Source organism: Danio rerio, chromosome 8 (assembly GCF_049306965.1).
Source record: "Danio rerio strain Tuebingen ecotype United States chromosome 8, GRCz12tu, whole genome shotgun sequence".
Lineage (NCBI taxonomy): Eukaryota > Metazoa > Chordata > Actinopteri > Cypriniformes > Danionidae > Danio > Danio rerio.
Genome location: NC_133183.1, coordinates 10,110,256 through 10,133,352, shown reverse-complemented (window position 1 = coordinate 10,133,352; position 23,097 = coordinate 10,110,256). Strand labels below are relative to the sequence as shown.

Genomic DNA, 23,097 nt, shown 5'->3' with positions numbered 1-23,097 from the left:
TTATGTGGCTAGAGGTATGTATGGCCGCATTTAGTTTTTTCAAACGAACGCTATAGGGCTCCTCTTCGCGCTCGCCGTCTGGGCTGACAGCTCACCTCCTCCGTGTGGAGGGCTTTCCCGCCCCAACCAGTTTGTCCGGTTAGCTCGTCGTGTTACGTCGGTGGAGCGGAGGCCCAGAGGAGGAGGAGGAGCTGGCAGCGTTCAAAGACCGGGTTCGAGTCCGAGGAAGAGTGGTTCCAGAAATCAGGTAAGACAAAAAACAGAATCCAAAAAATAAAGCGAGCAAGTTCGTAACAGGCGAGAATTCGGTGAAATTCGAAAAAGCGGTCAAAATCGGACAAGGGCTTTTCTTTTTCTGCGCATCTTTCGTAAATCGTTGCTTGGGTTTAGGAAAGAAAGAGAATGAGGAGGGTGGCCGGGTCGGCCGATTGGCCATCCGCCCAGTCAGTCATTCAGCCAGTCAGTCAGTTGAACAGACAGTCGCTCGACATCGGCCTCCAGCAGCTTTTTACGTGAGAACAGTGCGGGAGAGACTCGAAAAAGCGCTCATAAAGGCCTCTCGCAGATTTGCGAAAACAAAAACGGCACGAATACGTACCTCCCGGGAGGTATTTCGCAGCCTCTAGAAACTTCCGCGGGGCTACCTTTCCAAAATGAGCCTGGGTTGGATATTTTCCCACAACCCTCGGGAAACACACGTGTTAAAGGGAAAGTAGCATTCTGCAGCAGTTTCGATAGCAAATTAAAAATCCCACCGCTTGTGCGTGCACGGCTTTTTGTTGCCATTATTTTAAACTCAATGTGCTGACGTTAAGCACATTTTGTATGTTACTGTTAGTCTGCAATGCATTAAAACCTAGCAAGCAACAGGCAGAAATCGCGTATTCCTTCTAGCTCTCTCTCTTTTGCATGTGCGCGCAGTCAAGCACAATTTCCATGTATTGCGACAAATATTTAATTTAGCGTTAATAGGCCTATATAATGGTCTATTTTTAACTGAGACGATCTGCAATTTCATGTCAGCCTTCTCTCTTGCTTTGTTGCAAGCTGTAGTTTTAGATTATTTTGTTAATATTATTTTATGTTTGAACGCGGCTCACTCGCTGTGAACAGCTGCGTCTCATTTCAGAGCTCTTTCAGTTCTCATAGTTGTCATGGTAGCGCACAACATAATCGATGCATCTATGCTCGACCTCCTAGGTTTCACGACAGTAATGTGCACGAGCAGTTATCTAGATTATTTAAACTGAACTTAGATTAGTTAGATCAAATGATCTTTAACTTGCTGTTCTGGAACCAATTTAAGCATGGATGTTTAGTTCGGCTCATTGAAGTCGGGTTTTTGACTTTAATCCTTGTTTTTTCCTAACCAGTTTTATGAAACAGCCACCAGGCCTTCACTTTGTTCTGTTATTAAACAAACAAAAGAGCCTCATGTTATTTAGCTTATGGACATGACAGCACGTCATTTCTGTCTGCTCTCTGTATATCACATGCAGTGAAATTTCATGTGCAATGTGAAGAAACATGGCATGCAATATGTTGCATCAAGCAGATATAAATCAGAAAAAAATATCTGCAGAGCCAGGCAATAGTAAATAAACCCCACTATTTGGTGCAGTGTTGCGCTTTTCGTCCAGTGTGTAACCCACATTGTGATGTTATCACAGCACGCATTCAGCCAAAGCCTGTTTGAACTACATTTACATTTACATTTAGTCATTTAGCAGACGCTTTTATCCAAAGCGACTTACAAATGAGGACAAGGAAGCAATTTACACAACTAAGAGCAACAATGAATAAGTACTAAAGGCAAGTTTCAGGTCTGTAAAGTCTAAGAAGGGAAGTATTAGTAGTTTTTTTTTTTTTTTTTTTTTTTTTGTACAGTTAGTGTGATATTCAAAGAGGCAATTACAGATTAGGAAGTGAAGTTGAGACTAAATAGTTGAGTTTTTAGTCGTTTCTTGAAAATAGCGAGTGACTCTGCTGTTCTGATGCAGTTAGGGAGTTCATTCCACCAACTGAGCAGATTGAGCGTGAGCGTTCGCGAAAGTGATTTTTTCCCTCTTTGGGATGGAACCACGAGGCGACGTTCATTCACAGAACGCAAGTTTCTGGAGGGCACATAGATCTGCAGAAGTGAGTGCAGATAAGAAGGTGCTAGGCCAGAAGTCACTTTGTAGGCAAACATCAGAGTTTTGAATTTGATGCGAGCAGCAACTGGCAGCCAGTGCAAACGGACTAGCAGCGGAGTGACATGTGCTCATCAATCGCAAAACTTCTGATAGATGCACATCTCTTTTTTAGTTTTTAGGCTTCTTGATACCATCAGACTATTAATGGCTCATCTGATTTATTGTGAGAACACAAAACAAAAAGCAGCTCAGTTTTACTTACTGCATATAGAAAAGTGGTAAACAAAGGAATTTAATTCCATAAGTACAGGATAGAATGCTTATAATTAGTTTTGTTAATTCATTTATACATTCATTTATTTATATATGGTATGTTGCACATTTTTAAAATCATTTTAGGTAGTAAGACCCTGCCCTCACCCAGAAATGTAAACCTAATGGGAAACACTGGTGTAGATACTGTACCTGTCTCTCTAGAGATCTGGACGAAGGCATCCACACCGCTTTCACCATAATTTCCCTCAGAGGCTAAAGTGGATACGTAGTTCCAGCCCATCGCTTTCACAATGTCCACCATGGCCTGGGCCTGGTATGAGTCTGGTGGCACCACGCGAGAAAAGAAGTCGTAGCGGTTGTTGTCGCTCAGCTCTGGTGCTGTAGAGGCGTAACTGATCTGAGGGATCTGAAAGAAGGAACAAGAGGAGAATTACAGTACATTTACTGTTAAAGTGAGCTGGTCCATCTGAGATCCTTCTTGCTAAAGGGTTAAAAAACAGTAAACTACTCATGACATATTAGGGGTCCCCAACCCCCAGTTGGCAGCCCAGTAGTGGGTCGTGAAAGAGTTGCAAGAAAGCAAATCATTCAAGATGCTTCTCATTTGCTTTTCATTTAAACTCAACCACTTTCAATGGCAGACCTGAAAGCAAAACTCTATTTGCAGTTTTTTTCAAACAGGAGAGGAGCTACACTATGTCCCGGTAAACAAGCTCAGTGCACACATTAAACATTATGGTGAGTTGCATTATTTTGTTTTAGTTTGTTGTTGTATTGATTTGTAATATAGATCAATGGACCTCAACCCCCGGGCTACAGACCACACAAAACAAATCATTGATTAAATTTAATTATTATCTGAGTCTAAAGTGACTTCTGGCCTTGCTCCTTCTTATCTGCTCTCACTTCTGCAGATTTATGTGCCCCCCAGAAACTTGCGTTCTGTGAATGAACGTCGCCTCGTGGTTCCATCCTAAAGAGGGAAGAAGTCACTTTCGCGAACACTCACGCTCAATCTGCTCAGTTGGTGGAAACCACTGCATAAGAACGGCAGAGTCACTCGCTATTTTCAAGAAACGACTAAAAACTATTTAGTCTCCACTTCACTTCCTAATCTGCAATTGCCTCTCTGGATATCACACTAACTGTACCCCTCCCCCAAAAAAAATATATATAATACTAATACTACTAATACTTTCCTTCTTAGACTTTCACAGACCTGAAACTTGCCTATTGCACTTATTCATTGTTGCTCTTATAGTTGTGTAAATTGCTTCCTTGTCCTCATTTGTAAGTCGCTTTGGATAAAAGCGTCTGCTAAATGACTAAATGTAAATGTAAACAATCTTTTACATTGAAAAATCTTTTATTTTGAAAAATGACTGCATTCTCACGGTTACATCTCAGAGCGCCAAAATTTAACCAACAAGCAGCAAAATGAGAAAGAGACAGACGTCTTTGGAAAGTTTTTTTTTTTTTTGCAAAGGGCAGAAGGCCCAGTGAATGACCCATGAACTGCCAAGGAATGGATCCGCAGCCCAGTTGTCAACAAATCACGCAAATCCAAAACTTGTATCAGTGTTGCAGCAATGTTTTGTCCCCTTACAAAAAATTACTGCAGTTTTTTTTTTTTTTTAAGAATACCGCAGTTCCTTAAAGGAATACTGCAGTTGTAGTTAATTTCTGAAAAGTGAATTTTTTTGGGCACGAAATTTAAATATATTGCAGTATTACAATACAACCAACTGCAGTACAACTATTGCAATACAACTGAAGTATTACTACAGCACAAATGCAGTACAACTACTGCAACAGTACTAAAGTGATACTACTACTATAATGCAATACTGCTACTGCAATACATGTTAAATCATTTATTAATCCTAGGTACAAAAGTATTAAAAGTGCACTTTAGTTTTTTTTTAGATATTACAGTGTTAGATGTATTTCTGTTGTTACTTCTGAAAAGTGCAAAACAATATATTGTGGTTTTACTTCAGCAATACAACTGAAGTACTGAAACCTCATTTGGAAACCATTGTACATCGAGCAGGAAAAGTAGCTTTACTGCAGTTGTACTGTAGTAGTATTTCAGTTGTATTGCAGTAGATGTACTGCTGTTGATTGTATTGTAGTACATCAGTTGTATTGCAGTAATAATGCAATATATCTTAATAAGTGAAGTTTATTTATAACCTAATGGATCACATGCTTGTGATTGCTTGCAGTCGGCCCCGCATTATTCAATTTATGATTCACCAATCCAACAATTCTTGAGCCATTATAAATACCCTAATTTCCAAATGACAGCCATCTTCGTTTTGAAGAATCCCCCCTTCCACCAGTACTAATTTATTTATTTATTGACGACAAACTTTTGAACGTTTGTGCATATCATATACAACAAATGTCCACAGATTTATTTTTTCTCACTTATAAATAATTATTAGATATTCTACTTAAACATCATCTGTTTTTTACTTCATGTGCCTTTACGTAGGGTTCAACATGGGGAGAACATGCAAACTCCACACAGAAATGCCAACTGACCCACCTGGGACTCAAACCATCAACCTTTTTGCTGTGAGGTGACAGTGCTAACCACCGTTCCGCCACTGGCAGTTTGTTTTTTCTAAAAACAAGACAATTTCTACTTGTCTATAAAATGCTTCTTGATTTAAGAATATTTAGATATTAGGACTAAAACCAAGACAAAACTTCTAATAATTTGTACTTTTTTTGAAAACAAGACCATTTTCTCGTCTAAAAAATGCTTCTGATTTAAGAATCCTTTGATAATTGCACTAAAAACATGACAAAACCTTCAAGTGAGAAAAGCCTTTATTGGAATGTGACTAAAACAATAGCAAAGTTATTTATCCATTTTCTCAAATGAGTGTTAGCATGCTAGTTCACACGTCCAAAGAGCACTCTGACTTTGACAACAAAATGTGCTAGTGAATTATCTGCGCTATTACATCATTTGTCTAGAGCGAATGTCGACGCCTGCTGTTGGTTTCATCATGATTGGTTGCTCGGTCCTAAAAACGGTTCACCCAGTGACTGATAAACCCAGATCGACGCCGACGCTTTTTATAGCAGAGAAAGTGGAGCAGCGATTGTGTCTCGTCAGCTAATGCGCAGAAGGCAGGCGAGGTCTCGGCATGTGGGAGAGCCGTAGGGGTGTGCGAACAACAGGTAGATGGATGAATGAATGAACCATTTGACAGATTATCTGCGAGGATAAGAGGGGTTTTAGTCAAATGAAGTTAAGCACAGGAGGAGAGATACAGAGATCAGGAGGGGGGAGGCAAGGACTTCATTTAACGCCGATTATGTGCTGTGGCCCCCGCAAAATGAGACATTGACAATCCTGCACATTTCAGGTGTCTAAAAAAATCTGACACACCCAATTCAGGTCATGGAGCACTCCACTAATGAAGCGGTGAAATCAATCAGGTGTGTTAGATAACAGACATTTTACTGAGAAGTGCTACTGTACGGCTGGGAATTGACATAGATTTCATGTTTTATTTGATTTGATATCAATTCATTTCATATGAAATCTGATCTATTGAAAATATGCAAATTACATATATGACATAGAAGTTTATATTTGCATTTTACAGATAGTTTTCAAAATTGGTTGTTTACTTTTTTATATATGTTCATATATATATATATATATATATATATATATATATATATATATATATATATACTATTATTAGTACCAGGTTGGGCCCTCTTTTGCCTTCAGAACTGCCTAAATTCTTTGTGGCATAGATTCTACAAACTACTGGAAATATTATTTAGAGATTTTGATCCATATTAACATGATAGCATTGCACAGTTGCTGTAGATTTGTTGGTTGCACATCCATGATGTGAATCTCCTGTTCCACCACATCCCAAAGGTGCTCTATTGTATTGAGAACTGGTGAATGTGAAGACCATTTGAGTACAGAGAACTCATTGCTATGTTCAAGAAACCAGTCTAAGATGATTCAAGCTTTATGACATGGCGCGTTATCCTACCAGAAGTAGCCATCAGAACATGTGTACACTGTGGTCATAAAGGGATAAACATGATCAGCAACGGTACTTGGGTAGGTTGTGGTGTTGATACAATGGTCGATTGGTACTTTCTACCAGCAGAAACCAGTCTGGCCATTCTCCTCTGACCACTGGCATCAACAAGACATTAGCGTCCACAGAACTGCCACTCACTAGATATTTTCTTTTTGTCGGACCATTCTCTGTAAACCCTAGAGATGGTTGTGCGTGAAAATTCCAGTTGATCAGCAGTTTCTGAAATACTCCAGCCAATCTGACACCAACAACCATGCAACTTTAATCACTTTAATCACTTTTCCTCCCCATTCTAATGCTCAGTTTGAACTGCGGCAGATCGTCCTGGCCATGTCTACATGCCTAAATGCATTGAGTTGCTGCCATGTGATTGGATAATTAGAAGTTTACATTAACAAGCAGTTGGAAAGGTGTACACAATAAAGTGGCCGGGGTGTGTGTGTGTGTGTGTGTGTGTGTGTGTGCGTGTGTGTGTGTGTGAGAGTGCGTGTGTGTGTGTATGTATGTATGTATGTATATATATATATATATATATATATATATATATATATATATATATATATATCAGAGTAGATCAGAGTAATTTTTAACTCGATACAGTGTAAATATAAGTCATGTATAGTGTTGTACAAGGAACCCCTTGGTGTCATATCATTTATTTTACAATGTGGGTACTTTAGTATCAAGTTTAACATGTTAACACTTTACAATAAGGTTTTATGTTTTAACATTAGCAACATTTGTTCAAATGAATAGACTTTTGTGAAGTATCTGAGGCACTTGTGCAGCAGAAACACTGAAATAATCTGAACATCTCTAAAAAGTCCGTGGTGAAGTTACAGTACGGCTAAAAAACCCACTACAATCAGTAAAGTGAAGTGAGGTAGAAGTGAGAGATCAGAGAAGTGAGGGACTAGTGATGTGCTCAAGTAATCCAAAGCAAAGGCTTTTACACTTCTACTTCTTTCTTACTGCTATAACCTGCAAAAAGTTTAGCTGTAGTCTTTTATTGTTAGAATGATTTAAGTTTGATTAAGACGACACAGACTTTGCTGGAAATATGTGCCTTATTTACATGAGATATGAGCGTGACTGAATAATAAAAAAATTGTCAGATCCTGTGCCTGCTTCTCAGAATTAATAGTGTAAATTGTGTTAAAAAATGCTCCTCATTTAGGTGGGATGATTCCCCAGCTGGACAGGACACTGGCTCAGACACCGGTATTTAATATTCTGCACTAGTTCATCACGACTCGTTACAGGAATGTTCACGTCTCATCAGAGCCGTTACGATGCAAATCCATCTTTTTAATCACAGTAATGCCTCCTGTCTGTCCCTGATCTGTGTCCACGCACTAACAAAAGCCCTAATTTCTATTAAAGCATGTGCATGTAGTACTTCTGTATGTTTCTGTTTATGTGCGAATGCTTATGTCCATCTGTGGGACACATGCATGAAAATGTACAACAACAAAAAAAAACTCTTCAAAGCTCCATTATTCCTGTTTTACGCACATGAAGCAATACTATGTAGTCTATAACATCCCAATGAATTCACCTAGCAAAGAACTAGAAATATAGTTAGAAAAATACATTTTTAAGACTGAAAAGTTATCAATAAAGTTTGCAAACTGCATGTGGTTTTGTATCATATATAAAATCTTTGGCTTTTATGGGTCATAGGAGTAAAACAAGGGCGTAGGTTTGCTCTTCACATTGGTGGAGACGGGTGAACAGAGTGAACAGAATGAAGAATTAATATATTTATACAGTTAAAGTCAAAATTATTAGCCCCCCTTTTTATTTTTACCTCCAATTTCTGTTTAACGAAGAGAAGCTTTTTCAACACATTTCTAATCATAATAGTTTTAAAAACTCATTTCTAATAACTAATTTCTTTTATCTTTGCCATGATGACAGTACATAATATTTGACTAGATATTTTTCAAGATACTTCTATACAGCTTAAATTGACATTTAAAGGCTTAACTAGGTTAATTAGGTTAACTAGGCAGGTAAGGGTAATTAAGCAAGTTATTGTATAATGTTTTGTAGACCATAACAATTTTTTTAGCTTAAAGCGGCTAATAATATTGTCCATAAAATAGTGTTTAAAAAAATTAAAACTGCTTTTATTCTAGTCAAAATAAAACAAATAAGACTTTCTCCAGAAGAAAAAATATTATCAGACATACTGTGACAATTTCCTTGCTCTGTTAAACACCATTTGCAAAATATTTAAAAAAGAGAAATGTAATAATTTTAATAATTCTGACTTCTACTTCTAACTATATATATATAAAATTATTTAACTGCTATTAATATATTAATAATTAATCCTCTCTTCATACAGTTTATTAAGTTTAATTAAATAATCAGGGCCATAGCCAAGGCGGGTCGGTTTGAAAGACCAAAAGTTGGTCAATTATTATTATGTTGGATTTTTTCTTATTATTCAATTGGCCAAATTCTGGAAAGTAGAATGAGCTGACCAGGTTGTTATTTGCCTGTATGCTTCAGTTTTTAATTTAAAACAAGTTTTAAAATATTCCTAAAAAAATGATGATAGATGATAATAAATTTGTATTTTAAAAATAAGCATCTTTTCATATTTCTTTATTCTAAGAATTTAAGTTCTAAGTTCTAATTCTAAGTATTTTCATTATTTCTAAAACTGTAATATAAAACATACAGTTTTAATGCACATTTGTAAATAAACACTTAAAATAACAAAGAAGTATGTCAAGCAATTTGACAAAATGGTAGAAACTTTTTTTGGTACATCAAAATGTGGGGTTATGGTTAGTATGTCACTAAGATGCAATCTTCATAACTCATCATTAAATAGTAAATCAGGTGAATAACTGCAAAAACTTTTCAGTTTTTCAGAAAAAAACACCCCTTTCAATAAGCTGGCTACGGGCCTGATAGTGTAATGTTAAAAGAATGTTTATTAAGTGATAAAGAGAGAATTTAATAAAGACTTTAGATCATTTTAGTCATGGTGCAAATGAAACATGTCTCAGTATTGATAAAAGATGGAGCACAGACTGTAGTTTTTCTGACGAATTGTTTAAACCGAAATGCTACACTAAGAAAGTAGGAGAACTGACAGGGATCATATACTTTTACATATATCTGTTTATTCTGCAGTTAGATTTTAGGGCATATTGTTCACAGACTACAGTATATTGCACTGCTATAACGTTAGACTGTGCGTTAAAGCAGAGAAAAAACAAGAGCATTAACGACCATCATGATGGACTCATTCAGTAGCGAACTTGAGTTTGTGACTTACAGTTTATGTAGAAAAAAGCTAGTTATGTCCACCTTTTTTTTCCTGCCGCCCTCTTCACCATATACTTCACACACCTTATTCTTGCACACGGGAAGTTCCCCTGCACAGTTTTGCCGCTGCTTGTATCTGAACACAGCTACAGCCTCTCACATGACACCGGGTAAAGGTACAGCCAATCACAATGTTCATATGTGAGGGCGGTGCGACTTGAGGAGAGAAGTGATTTAAACCTTTCTGCATGTCAAGGTAAATATAAACAGCACAATTTTTTTGGGGGGACATTTCAATAATTGGTGGATATTGGTGGTCCATGTTAAATCTATGCCCCTGGGAGTAAAATCACATTTAAAGGGATAGTTCACCCAAAAAATCTCTTTTTACTCACCATTTAATTTCACTCATGTGGTTCACACCTTTTATTAGTTTTAGTTTTCCTTTTCAAGCTGAACACAAAAGAAGATATTCAGAAAAATGTTGGACAACGGTAACCATTTAACATTCATAGTAAAACAAAGTCAATAGCTGTTTCTAGTTATTTCCAAGACATCTACTTTTCTGTTCTTCATATAGAAAAAAAGTCAAATATGTTTTAAACAAGTGAAGCGTCAGTAAATGATGACAGAATTTTCAGTTTTGGTTGAACTATCCCTTTAAATACTTTACGTTTTATGATCAAAACTATAAACTTTTTTTGGAGGACAAAACAATTAAATGCAATTCAAAGCAGTTATGATTAAAGAGGACCTATTATGCAAAAATCACTTATAATTTGTGTTTGAACACAGTTGTGTGGCTGCAGTGTGTGAAAGCAGCCAGCATGTAATGGTAAAAATCCACCCCTTCATTTTTTTTAGAAACAAATGAATAAGAAACAGTCTCTGAGAACACCTCGTTTCAGATTTTCCCCCTCATACACATCATCAGAGGGAGTCCTGCCCATTAGTGAACATTTCTCCCCATTAGCACCAAGCAGCGGTCCGCCATTGCTGTTTTCAAACATAAGAGTCTCCATTGACAAGTTACTTGGCACTCTGATAGGCTAATGCTGCTAAAGCTACAATTGTCTCTGCAATTCAATATTAAGTTGATTCTGGTTCAAACATATATGGCAGAACAGCTTCTGGCATTATCATTAATTGAGATTGTCACGTTTTGGGAGATTGTGACTGGTTTTATATTACCAGTATGGAATGGCCACTTGAAGCTCCGCCTACATCTAAAAAGGGAGCCAGAACCAGCTCATCTGCATTTAAAGCAACAAACATAAAAACATTAAGTTTGGGCTCATACATTACAAAAAGGGTAATTTCAACAAACTGTAATAATTTATCTGTATTTTGACCTAAAACCTAAAATCTAAATTCGTAATTTTCAATCGAGGTGGCAGCTAGCGTGCACATATTGGCAGCGGCGAGCTGTGTGACGCGCGCACAATTTCCAGGCTCACCTAGTTGAAAGAATATCGCGAGTGCATTGTCACATGACAAGAACTGACTGTTCAGCTTCATACTTTGCATGGAATATACACATTTCTACTCCAAAGAGAGAAAAAAAAAAACAAGTTCATAATATAGTTGATCAAAAGTGCCTTTCAGAGAGAGGTTTAAGAGCCGTTGACTACATTTGTTCTCTTTACAAGGGAAATACTTAGCTAATATGATGCTTAGATTTATGTTAGAAAAACACTATTTTTTATTTATTCCTATTTTATTCATTTATTTGTATATTATTCATTGTTCTGTCATTTTGTTTCAGTGTAAAATTATTACTTATGTTTAAATGCCAAAATCTTTTTCCACTTACTTTTAAGTTCAAAAAGAGATGGACTATTGTTGGTTTTTTATTAATATTTTGTGCTAAATTATTTGATTACTGAGCAGCAATAAACAATACTTAAAAATAAAAAGAGTTTTTATGTGATTTACTAAACTATTCAATTCAATTCAGCTTTATTTGTATAGCGCCTTTACAATGTAGATTGTACAATGTGTCAAAGCAGCTTCACATAAATGGTCATAGTTACTGGAACAGTGTAGTTCAGTTTTTAGTGTTTAAGTTCAGTTCAGTTCAGTTTAGCTCAGTTCAGTGTGCTTTAATCAATACTGAGAGTAGAGAAACTAGTGGTGTTTTGGAATTAGTCAATGCATAACAATCGTGATAACCGTCAAACCGTGATTATTTCAAAATTATTTACTTATTATTAACTAAAATCTATAATCTACATCTCTATTGCCAGCATTGTTAATAATTTTGACCTAAATTTGAAGGCCATCAGAATATGTTTTGCTATCAATACATGAGGATATTCCAAATCAAAATAAAAAAACTGAGCCTCATATGTTTTAAAGAGCCCCTATTTTGCATTTAAAAAGGTCATATTTTGGTTTTAGGAAGTACATATTTGTTGATGTACCGAATCAAAGTCGATGCGATCGAACAAAAGATCCGGAAACAACTCAAATAGTCAAATAGTTAGCTAAAGAATCAACAGTTTTAAACAAGCTGCACTTTTACATTTAAACCTCAGCTGGATGTTTTCATCCACTTAGAGCTGTGTTACACACTGCATGGAAGATCATTTTCAAAACCCTATAATAGGGGCTCTTTAAAAAAATGTTTTTTTCCACATCGACCGGGGCAAATCAATCTGCTGTGGTGAGCCCTGATAAAAAAAGAGTGTAATCCGAAGGAAAGTGAGATCGACAGGTTATCAGTCTGTAGACACAACTAGAAGCCTCCAAAAAGAGATACATATTAAATATTCCTCAAAAGTCTGATTAGTCATTTGATATATACACAATCTTTAAATGCATTATTGCCCAAACTTATTGCCCATAAAATTTCTCCAAGAAAAAAAAAATCTGCCATCCACATTCCTTTTATTGGCCTAACTAAAAGTCAACAACTGCCCGCTAAGGAATTGTGGAAGAATTATCGGAGACATTAAAAGTGTTCATTTAACAGATGCTTTTATCTGAAGTGACATGCAAATGAGCAACATCACAAACAAGCAAACAAGTGCAGAATCCCACGTCTGAACTATAAACGAGTTAAATCACACGCTGCACTGAGAAAAGAAACAGATGCAATAAAAAAGAGAAGTAAGAACACTAATTAGTTTGCAGTGCCCTGAAAGTCCAGCCACTGCGCAATAAAACTGTCCTCGGGGAGTTGATCTCTTGTCCGTCTTTTTCAACAACAACAAATCAATCCATCACGACGTCGCCACTGGTCTCTCCCGAATACAGTTCACACAGAGTTTGAGGCGACTCTTACGTACCCCTTGCTGAAAGCGCATTTATGAATCATTGGTGATAGCCTACGGTGGCAATTTCTTTGATTAATTAGACACAGCAGTTAATTAGAAGCTTTGAGCCAGGACTTCTGCTCCCCAGACAAACATTTGATAAAGAAACTGCTCGGCAATGTTTATCAGAAATGTTGTTCACGTTACTTCCCACGTAAGATTTTCAACATGCAAGTATGTCACGGTTAATGAGACCTTGACTATGTTTATTGCTTTAAACAAATGTATAAAATATGATGTCACAAAGCATGACTGTAAACATCCGAACACTATTTATTATGATACAAGCCTGCGGATGGAGCTTATTAGTGTGTTTGCAAACTATTACTCATAGGCAACGTTGGGGATTTGAACACAGAAATAGAGTGATTGCTCTGATTTCCCACATTATGAATTTAGGAGATCATAAAACAAGCAAAAAATGACATAAAGGTCATGTCCACACTGATACGTTTTCATTTAAAACTGCATAATTTTCTTTCTACTTTGGCCTTTCGTCCACACTGGGACTGCGTTTTTAGGACTCATCTTTTTGGAAACACTATCCATAGTGAATAAATTGGAAAATGCTGGCTTCATCTGGAAGTGCGGACTGTGAAAAGGGAGGCTTTCAAAAACAATGACGTATTCTAGTCATGTGATGCAGTCATGTGACCAAATGAGCAAACATGGTGGACAACATTGTAGAGATGTTTTAAAGGCTGTCCTTTTTGACAGCTTTATGAACGATTATTGTCAGTTTGTTAATGCTCCATTTGATTAATGCTCCATATTGCCTGTCTTTAAAGGACACGGGGCATTTACCAAGAACTATTGTTCAGAAGCAGATGACAGTTGCGACATTTAGCCGTGATGTTTCAAAGAGACAGAAAGTAAATAAACGGCAGGCGGTTTAGTGTGGAGGATGGAAAAAATTGAAAACAATAGTGAGAACATGGAGAGTTTTTGTATGAAAATGCAGATTAGATTAGATTCAATTTTATTGTCATTACACATGTACAAGTGCAAGGCATCGAAATGAGGTTTAGGCCTTACCAGGAGTGCAATAGACTGATTTCATGTGGCCGTCATTTTTAAAAGCGAAATCGAGGCTGCGGTGGGAGGAAACAGGGAAGTATCGTTGGGAGTTGTATAGAAACGTTGTGTTCTTGGCTGTATATGTTAACAGCAAAGGTAAAGTGAGACAAATATCCACCGCCTTCCCAGTGACCCGAAGGTCTGTTCTGAATGAATGGTGAAAATAAAAAGGGATTTCAGAGCTCATTTTCAGCTAAGTTAAGGGAAATGGCACCAGTTAGCTAACGTTTTCTTTCCCAAACACACGTTTTAGATGACATTTATCAAACTCGAGTTAATGAACTGATTCTTTCACTATATTCGACTTGTCACAATAACGAGTTAGAAGAAAAAACGTCACTTTCTCGTTTACATTTAAGGCACTGTTGTAGGCTTTCTTAAAACAGCGCTGATTAAAAGCAAGCCGTGAAGATCAGTCGAGTCATCCGGGCTCAACGGCGCTTAAATGTTAGCGTTTTTAAAACTTTAGTACCGGGAGAACACTATTACAGACATCACGAGGATGTGCTACAGAGGACTGCAGTGTTTTATCGCTCAAAGGATTACAGAGGCTGAAGCAGGAAAGCATCCTTACAGTGTTAAACTGGTGACATGAACTGAATCCTAGATGGACACTTGAGCATATTACTCTTACAAAGATTGTGATATTGTTTGATGCTAAATTGCTTTTAATAGTTTAAAATAAACTGAATTGAATGATATTAAAGTGATAACACCATAATCAAAAGTGTATTAAAGTGTTAACACCATTTTTGCATTTTGAAATCTGGGTCTGGGTCTGTAGTCCACAGCATGTTACTGCAATGTTTACAGTGCTGGTCCTATACTTCCTATTCGCAGCGTGCATGTTTCATCCCAGCACCAACCGGAACTGAAACCAACTAGACTAAGATGCTGGGAATGAAAAACCACGCTGCAGACAGACAAACATGAACACCCGAACAGGAGTGCGCAATTGCAAACATGCATAGACCTCACGCGCCTGCATCAAGCGGGAACACGCACAGTCCAAAGGCACACATTTGGCGCTCATACAGAGACACACACAATGACAGAAACAGGACAAGACAGAGCTAGTGTCCGGACTCTGCCACCAAAACAAGAACTTACAAGACCAGAGTGGCAGAACCCTGACAGTAGCCTACTTTCTCAACAAGTCATTTTTAGATCAAAAAAGTTTCATTGTCAAATATTATAGCAATTTAAGTCAAATTCAAATGTGAATATATTTAATGTAATCCTGTGATTCAAAGATGAACTTTCAACATCCTTAATCCAGTCCAAAGTGTCATATGATCTTTAAGTAATATTCAACAAATTTTGGGGGCACAGTAACTGTCACCTCACAACAAGAAGGTTGCTGGTACGAGTCCCATCTGGGCCAATTGGCATTTCTGTGTAAAGTTTGCATGTTCTTCCCATGTTGGCATGGATTTCCTCCGGGTGCTCTGGTTTCTCCCACAGTCCGAAGCCATGCTATACAGGAGAACTGGATGAACTAAATTGGCCGTAGTATATGAGTGTGTGTGAGAATGTGAGAGTGTATGGGGTTCCCAGTACAGTGTTGCAGCTGGATGGGCTTCTGCTGCCGGATATGCTGGAATAGTTGGTGGTTCATTCCACTGTGGCGACCTCTGATAAATGAATAATTTTTGGCAAACTAATTTTAACTGATATCTATTAGAAATTTATTAGAAATATTTCAGGAAAAGCAAAGTGGTCACAAAGCATTTTTTAAATCAAGCATCAGCGAAATATTTGGACATTGTTTATAATGATATCATAGTGATGTCTTTTCTGTCCTCTGGACAGACCTTATTTTGAAGGTCTTGCCAGCATGACTCAATACTGATGCTTAAAATCTCTCCCTGGATGCAGTGAAGCAGAAAGAGACAGATCTCTCATTGGTTTGCCAAAAGTGACATACATATTGCTAGAATATTTGAGCAAATGCTTTCCACTGGCATGAAATAAAGTAAGCTTTTAGTCGGTTTCCTTAAAAAATATATATTCCAGGTTCAACAAAAGGTCAGCTCTTTTAACATCCTGCATGTAATGCTGCCATTTACTATAATCATAATTTTAACTCATCCCTCAGTTTGTAAAAACAAGCAAAAATAAAAAAAAGTAATCCCATTTATTATAAATGAACATTCAGTGTAAGTCAACAGGGCATTTTTCAGGGTTTAAAAGGACAACTGTGCAGGTTTTTGTAGAAGCACTTATATTAATTCTTCTATACAGAAATCAGTTTTTTTTAGCTGCAAAGTTGTTATAATCCTTTAAGCGGTGAGACGGCAGATGAACTTTTGGCATTTACTGACATAATTCCTTTGTTTGGATTTTCCTCTGTGTAAACAGAGAAGGTTTATGTTTTTACTGGCATTACATGACCATTAAAAGACTGGATATAGCTTTACATTGTTGGAGTTCCAAAATGAAACGCACACAACAGCATGTCACAGAGTTATTTTGTATTGTGCATGGCTGTGAACTAGTAAGCAACTAATATAGGGTGATTTCACACAAATATATCCATCTATAAGTAGGACAGAGCAATGGACTTCATGCTGCACGGCAAGTGAGAATTGTACTGCTGACAGCCTGATAATTCCCTGTCTCTATGCATAATAATAGCAACTGACACACGAAAAAGTTCACACAAAAGCAGTCCTTTGAGTTCAACGAAAAAATAGCCCTGATTTCCTCACTTGATTTAACTACCACAGACATCAGTGCAATTACTGACCATTTACCTCACAATAACGGCAATTAGAGGAAACGCTGACAGCCAAGGTGCCTGCAGAAACTTTCTTTAGAACGACTAATGCAATGATTATTTATTCACAAAGGAACCTGCGGCGAGCTCGAATCAAAATAAAATCCCTCCATTGACCCGGTGCGTGCAAGTTCTAAACACACACATGCAACTCACAAAATCATTTTAAGCTTCATGATGAGAAACAACTTGCTTCCTCGTATATCACTTGCTTTTGTAGAGTTATTTTAATGTTTCTGAATAGGAGCCAGCAGCTTATTTGATTACATTTTGTAGTGCTTTCTAGATATTCTCCCTTATTATGTGTACTGGCTCACAGCGAAGACAAGGTAATTAAGGACAGAAATGCAAGTACGTGAACATAAACCCTTATAAATATGCACGCTTTTGCATATAAAAAGACAATCTAGTTGCATGACTGTATTGTCTTTGTGTACAAAATATGCTCGTTGCAACCCAGGCTCATTGCGGATATGTACCCAGGTCTACATTTCTCAGGACAGCAAAATACATAACCAGAGGATGTCTGCTCTGTGTTTGTTTTTGCAAATCCACCAGAGGCCGCTGCGTATGTTTTTTGCTGGTCAGCGCATCCTCTTTTCACGAAAATCCACCAGAGGGAGTAATATGCACTACAGCAGACCAGGGCAGCTTGCTGTCGACTGAACCCAACCGATAGTGTCTTCGAAAGCAATCTGGAAAAAGAAATGCTGTCATGATTTTACCCTGTTTTCAGCCTGTTGTTTTTTTTTTATTTAACCATTTATTTTTTGCTTTACCTGGTTTCTGAAACCATTCTTCATCAGACTTAAACCCCGTAATCGCGATCAACTCCACTTCGCTTACATAGTCCACAGATGTACAGGGCGAGCTACTGGGCAAACTGGTAACACTAGAAAAGCCGTCCATACGGAGGGAAGCAGTCAGCTGGTAGCATTTAAATGAACAGAAGCCGTCTGCAGAGTCGTACCACCCCCAATAGCATTCGTTTTAAAGACGAAATGCAGCCAGACATACCTCAGGTTACATAACACACACTCTCCAAATGTATCCACAATCAGCCTGTGTTGACTGTTTGTCAGATCTAATAATACTAATACACAAGGAATGTCGCACATCCTAAGCTGATTTAATTTGTTAACATAACCATGTAAAATTCTGTGTTTTTTCCCGTTTGATCTATTTAAAAGTAACAGGTTGGCAAGTTAAAACCCAAACAATACACATACAAATATTGGGGGTGGGATGGTTCACAAAATTGTTGCTTCGGTTTGTATTATGATTTAGTGGTCACAGTTTTCGATTTAATTTGGTTTACTACGCAAACTCCTATTGTAACACTGAAAGCGTCACAAAACATCAAAACACATTTTTTGAGATATTGACAGTCATATAGTTGTCCCACGTTGCTAAAAACAGTATTAGGACACATATATTTCACTAAAAGTGAAAATTGGTTGTTTTTGTGTTATTTCAAGCAGTCGTTCTTACGGTTTGAAAAGAAATTTAGAAGCTACGTCAAGGCGATGAGATCCTTGTGTAAATTCCAACGTGAAAACTGGATGTCTGTTCTGGCCGGTACAAAATGCCCTCATTGAGTTTTCAGCACATCTATTCTTTAATTCATAAGAAAGACTTGGTTCGAACCAATCAGCGCGTTTGATTGTGAACGAGATACAACTCCATTAATATGCATGTGTTGCATTGGCAGGTGTGTGTGTCTGTCTCTCTCACTCTCTTTCCATCTGCAGGCCCCACCAGACGACACGCCATGGGATTGGATGAAGTAACCCAGGGCATTCTTTAAAAAGGGAAAAACGGGCGTAGGGCGGAAGAGCGAGTTTTGTTGGTGTTGTATTTGAGTTTGGTGTGATAAAGTTATTCCTGTTGCTAAATGTTATCGTTGATTGTGTTTCCGGTGCTGGTATATAAGTTTTGACTCTGTGTTGTATATCCATCCGTGTTTCCCCCTCCTATTATTTTGTTTATGGTTTGTTTGTTTGTTTGTTTGTTTGTTTGTTTGTTTGTTTAATTGTTTGTGTGTTTGTTTGTTTGTTTGTTTGTTTGTTTGTTTGTTTGTTTGCTTGTTTGTTTGTTTTTGTTTGTTTGTTAATATTGTAAATATTGTACACAAGAGGCAGTAGGGGTTGGACGGCACACTTTTCCTTTTTTTAAATACTTTCTCCTGTTTTTGTTCTTAGTCAGGGGGGTAGGTGTAGATTTTGTTTAATTTTATTTCTTTTATTTTATTAGGTGTAGTTAGTTTTATTTGGGTGTTTAGTTAGTGTGTTGGGGCAGGGGGGGGGGTGTGGTTCATGGCCATTTAAATTATCCTACATGCTGTTTGCAAAAAACGACATATTTAAATAATTAAACTCTCATGACATTTTCTTTGTCATGTGTATTTTACAGCTGATGAAAAACAAAAACTTGGTTTACTATTCGCGCGATATTGTCTGGCAGCCGACTTTCTCATTAAACCATATATCAGTAGTTAAGGCTTTAAATCTCATGCAGATGCCATGTTTGTAATTCTAAGAGTATCTGAAGCATGAGCTGTAATGGCACCACCCTCTTCTAGAAAGGAGGTGGAGAAAAGCAGCTCATTTGCATTTGAAGAATTACACATAAAAACATTATGCTTTTGCTTTCACCCAAAAAGGAGCATTTACAGCACGGTATAAACCATTTCCTAAGTATTCTGGAACTTCAGACTGAGAGTTTTATTGAGTTTTTATAGGATAATATGACCTCATTAGCAAACAACAAAGTGCAACTAACCACAATCGTGCACAGACAGCAAAATAAAATGCTTTCAAACATAGGTGGAAATGCTTACAGTGTTTATATTGTTCAAACTCTGCAGATTCATTCATCACTTTGTATAGGTTATTAATATTGGCAGCATGGACTTTTCTGTGTGACATAAAAACTATACAATGCTAAAACAAATAGGCAAAGACTACATTATGTATGGTATATGGAGCAGAGCCAGTTGAGAACAACTGCATTAAATTATCATCTTCTGCAGTCAGTTTTCCCTTCTGGCTGAACTGTCATAGTGTGCGAGTTTATAAAGTTTTATACACTTTGACATGTTTATAGCAACTAACCGACTCACAAAAAGGGTTTAATGGCAAACGTGCAGATAACAGTTACTGCTACTCCTCTTAAAGCTTGATGTTTGACACTAACACAGGCTAAGTATGCATCGGTGTACTTACTTGAGTTTTTCATGAACTGATATTGCCAACAACCATTCTGGCGTGCATGATACATTGATTTCCATTGTTTGTTTTTTCAGATCCATGTGAACTTAGATTATTTTGTCAACACTGTTGTAATAACACACTATTTTTCGAGATTGCGAAAATTCTGTTTTTAGAAGTTGTGTAAAAACCATAAAACTGTTTAAAACATTTTCTGACTTAAAATATAAAACAATATAAAAATTGTACCAATATAAAAAAAAAAATGTAAAAACAAATATTAAAAAAATGTTATTTTATTTTAGCTACAGTTTACATGTCTCGCATTCACCAGCGATCCAATACTTGCAGATGACTGGTAAAAATGCAGATCGCTAAAAAACTACAAATCTGTTGTTACAAAGACTACATATCCAGTCATGCACCGCTCACACACACCAGTTTCTCATTCTGTTGATTACACAGTCACACAACTGGAGGATCGAACTGATAACATGGACTTTAAATACAGCGCTCACACACACACACACATCTTGGCTGAGTCATGTTTATCTGTTTGTGAACATTACGATGCATTTTCCTTGCCTTTCCGTGTTAGATCCTTGCTTTGTTGTTTTGTTTATTTACATGGTCTGCTGCCTGGCTTTTGACCATCTGCCTGTTGTATGACCATGACTCTGGATTTGCCTGTATAAATCTGTTTGCCTGTGTTGACCGATGCTTGCCTGACCGATGCTTGCCATTATATCTTGAATAAACCTGCATTTGGATCCACACTTGCTTGTCAGTGTCCCATCACATTTCACCAAGGATGCACTTCTAATTTTAATTTAATTAAAGATTGCAAAAAAATTAAAAAATTCTGCTTCACTTAAGGTTCCTAAGAGCACAATAGTCTCCATAATTCTTACATGAAAGATGTTTGGGATGGCCAGAACCTTTCCTAGAGCTGGCCGGACTGAGCTATAGGGGGAAAAGAGTCTTGGTGAGAGGTAAAGAAGAATACAAAGACCACTGTGGCTGAGCTTCAGAGATGCAGTCGGGAGATGGAAGAAAGTTGCAAAAAATCAACCATCACTGCAGCCCTCCACCAGTCTGGGCTAGAAGGCTGAGTGGTGGAAAGATAAATGCAGCCAGGGATATCCTGAACAAAAAAAACTTCTCTAGAGTGCTCAGGACCTCAGACTGGGCCGAAGGTTTACTTTTCAACAAGACAATGGGCCTAAGCACACAGCTAAAATAACAAAGAAGTGGCTTCACAACAACTCTGTGACTGTTCTTGAATGGCCCAGCCAGAGCCCTGACTTAAACCCAATTGAGTATCTGTGGAAAGACCTAAAATGGCTGTCCACCACTGTTTACCATCCAACCTGAAACAACTGGAGAGGATTTGCAAGGAGGAATGGGAGAGGATCCCTAAATACAGGTCTGAAAAACTTGTTGCGGCCTTCCCAAAAAGACTCACAGCTGTATCAAAAGGGTGCTTCTACTAAATACTGAGCAAAGTTTCTGAAAACTTAGGGCCCTGTGATATATCAGTTTTACTTTTTTAATAAATCTGCTAAAATGTCAACAATTTTGTTCGTAACGTCTTGGGTGTAACGTGTCCCACAATACCGCGTTACTGTATTCTAATTACATTTGTGAGGAACGCAGTAATGGAATAAATTACATTTTGAATTTGTGTCATTTGATTACAGTTACTAAAGTCAGTGTAATTGCATTTCTTAAGATACAAATATAGTTTTTAGAAGAAAAAACACTTCTTTTAAATCACTTTTTCTGCTGCAACGTCAGTTAATAAGCATGCGCTTTTAAAGAGAGAACGCAAGCTGAAATGGTTGCTGATAAGAGTGGTTACTTCTTCAAGTAAAAATACAGACATTACTTTGATTTCATTGAGCGTAAAAACAAAAATATGGTTGTGAAATGCAGTCTATATTAAGTCTCTAAATAACTTTTCATTGCTTTTAACTTGACCAGCTGCTTGTTCAAGCACTTAAATAGAAAGCATTCTATAACAATACTTGCGGCCAAGGAGGACACCAGCCCTCAAAAACAGGCTAAATTAGATTCTTGTGCAGGATCGAGGGTGAAGGTATCTTTTGAATGTAAAGAGAATCGTAGCTACTTAAGGGGCAATTCACATATCTTTTGCGCACGCGCATATTGGGAGCGCAAATTGCCCAGGCGTACCAGTTGAAAACCGCGAGTCATGTGACAAGAACTGAACAATCATCTTCATACGTTGTATGGAATGTACACATTTCGGTAGACTAATTACCTTAGACAAACATAGAACACCCAAACACTGCAATGCTTTTCATACTATGGATGTTAATGGTTACAGGTATCCCGTTTTCTTTGTGTCTTTTGTGTTAAAAAAAAAAAAAAACAGGTTTGGAACAAGTGAATGATGAGAGAATTTAAGTTTTGGGTGAACTATTTTGAATATGTCAAGCTGCTGTGATCAATCCATTGTGATGTTTTTTCAGTGAATATTCAATTACTGGAAGAGCTGCAGTTTGTTTTGTATTTATAAGGATATTTTATATGTTTTAAAAGTAACTTCAATGTAAAGTAATTAGTAATCTGATTACTTTTACATAAAGTAATTAGCAATGTGATCAGATTACAATTTTCCAGTAGTAATCAGTAATTTGTAATCAATTACTTATTTTCCCCTTTATTTTTATGCCAAGTACAAATTACATTGTTTATACAGAGATTTTATACATCTATAAACCCACTTTAACAAACCCTAAATGCATTGCCTAAAGTAAGATAGTAAAAAAGAAAAGTAATAATAAAAATAATAAAATAAAAAATAGAAGTAAAATAAAAAATAAATAAATAGACAGACAATAGTGATGGGTGATACAATCAGGGAAAATGCTGTGCTATCTTACAATAGTAGGCTAACAT

At 37.1% G+C, this 23,097-nt stretch overlaps 1 protein-coding gene across 2 annotated transcripts in view; it reads right to left on the bottom strand.

Moving 5' to 3' along the window:
* Window positions 1–23,097, bottom strand: part of grm6a (glutamate receptor, metabotropic 6a) — a 126,230-nt gene that overhangs the window by 58,072 nt on the left and 45,061 nt on the right. For both annotated transcript variants that reach the window (XM_021478291.3, NM_001123292.1), the window contains one exon: window positions 2,601–2,817. In XM_021478291.3, coding sequence (XP_021333966.1) covers window positions 2,601–2,817 — 217 coding nt within the window. The remainder of the gene's footprint in view (window positions 1–2,600; window positions 2,818–23,097) is intronic.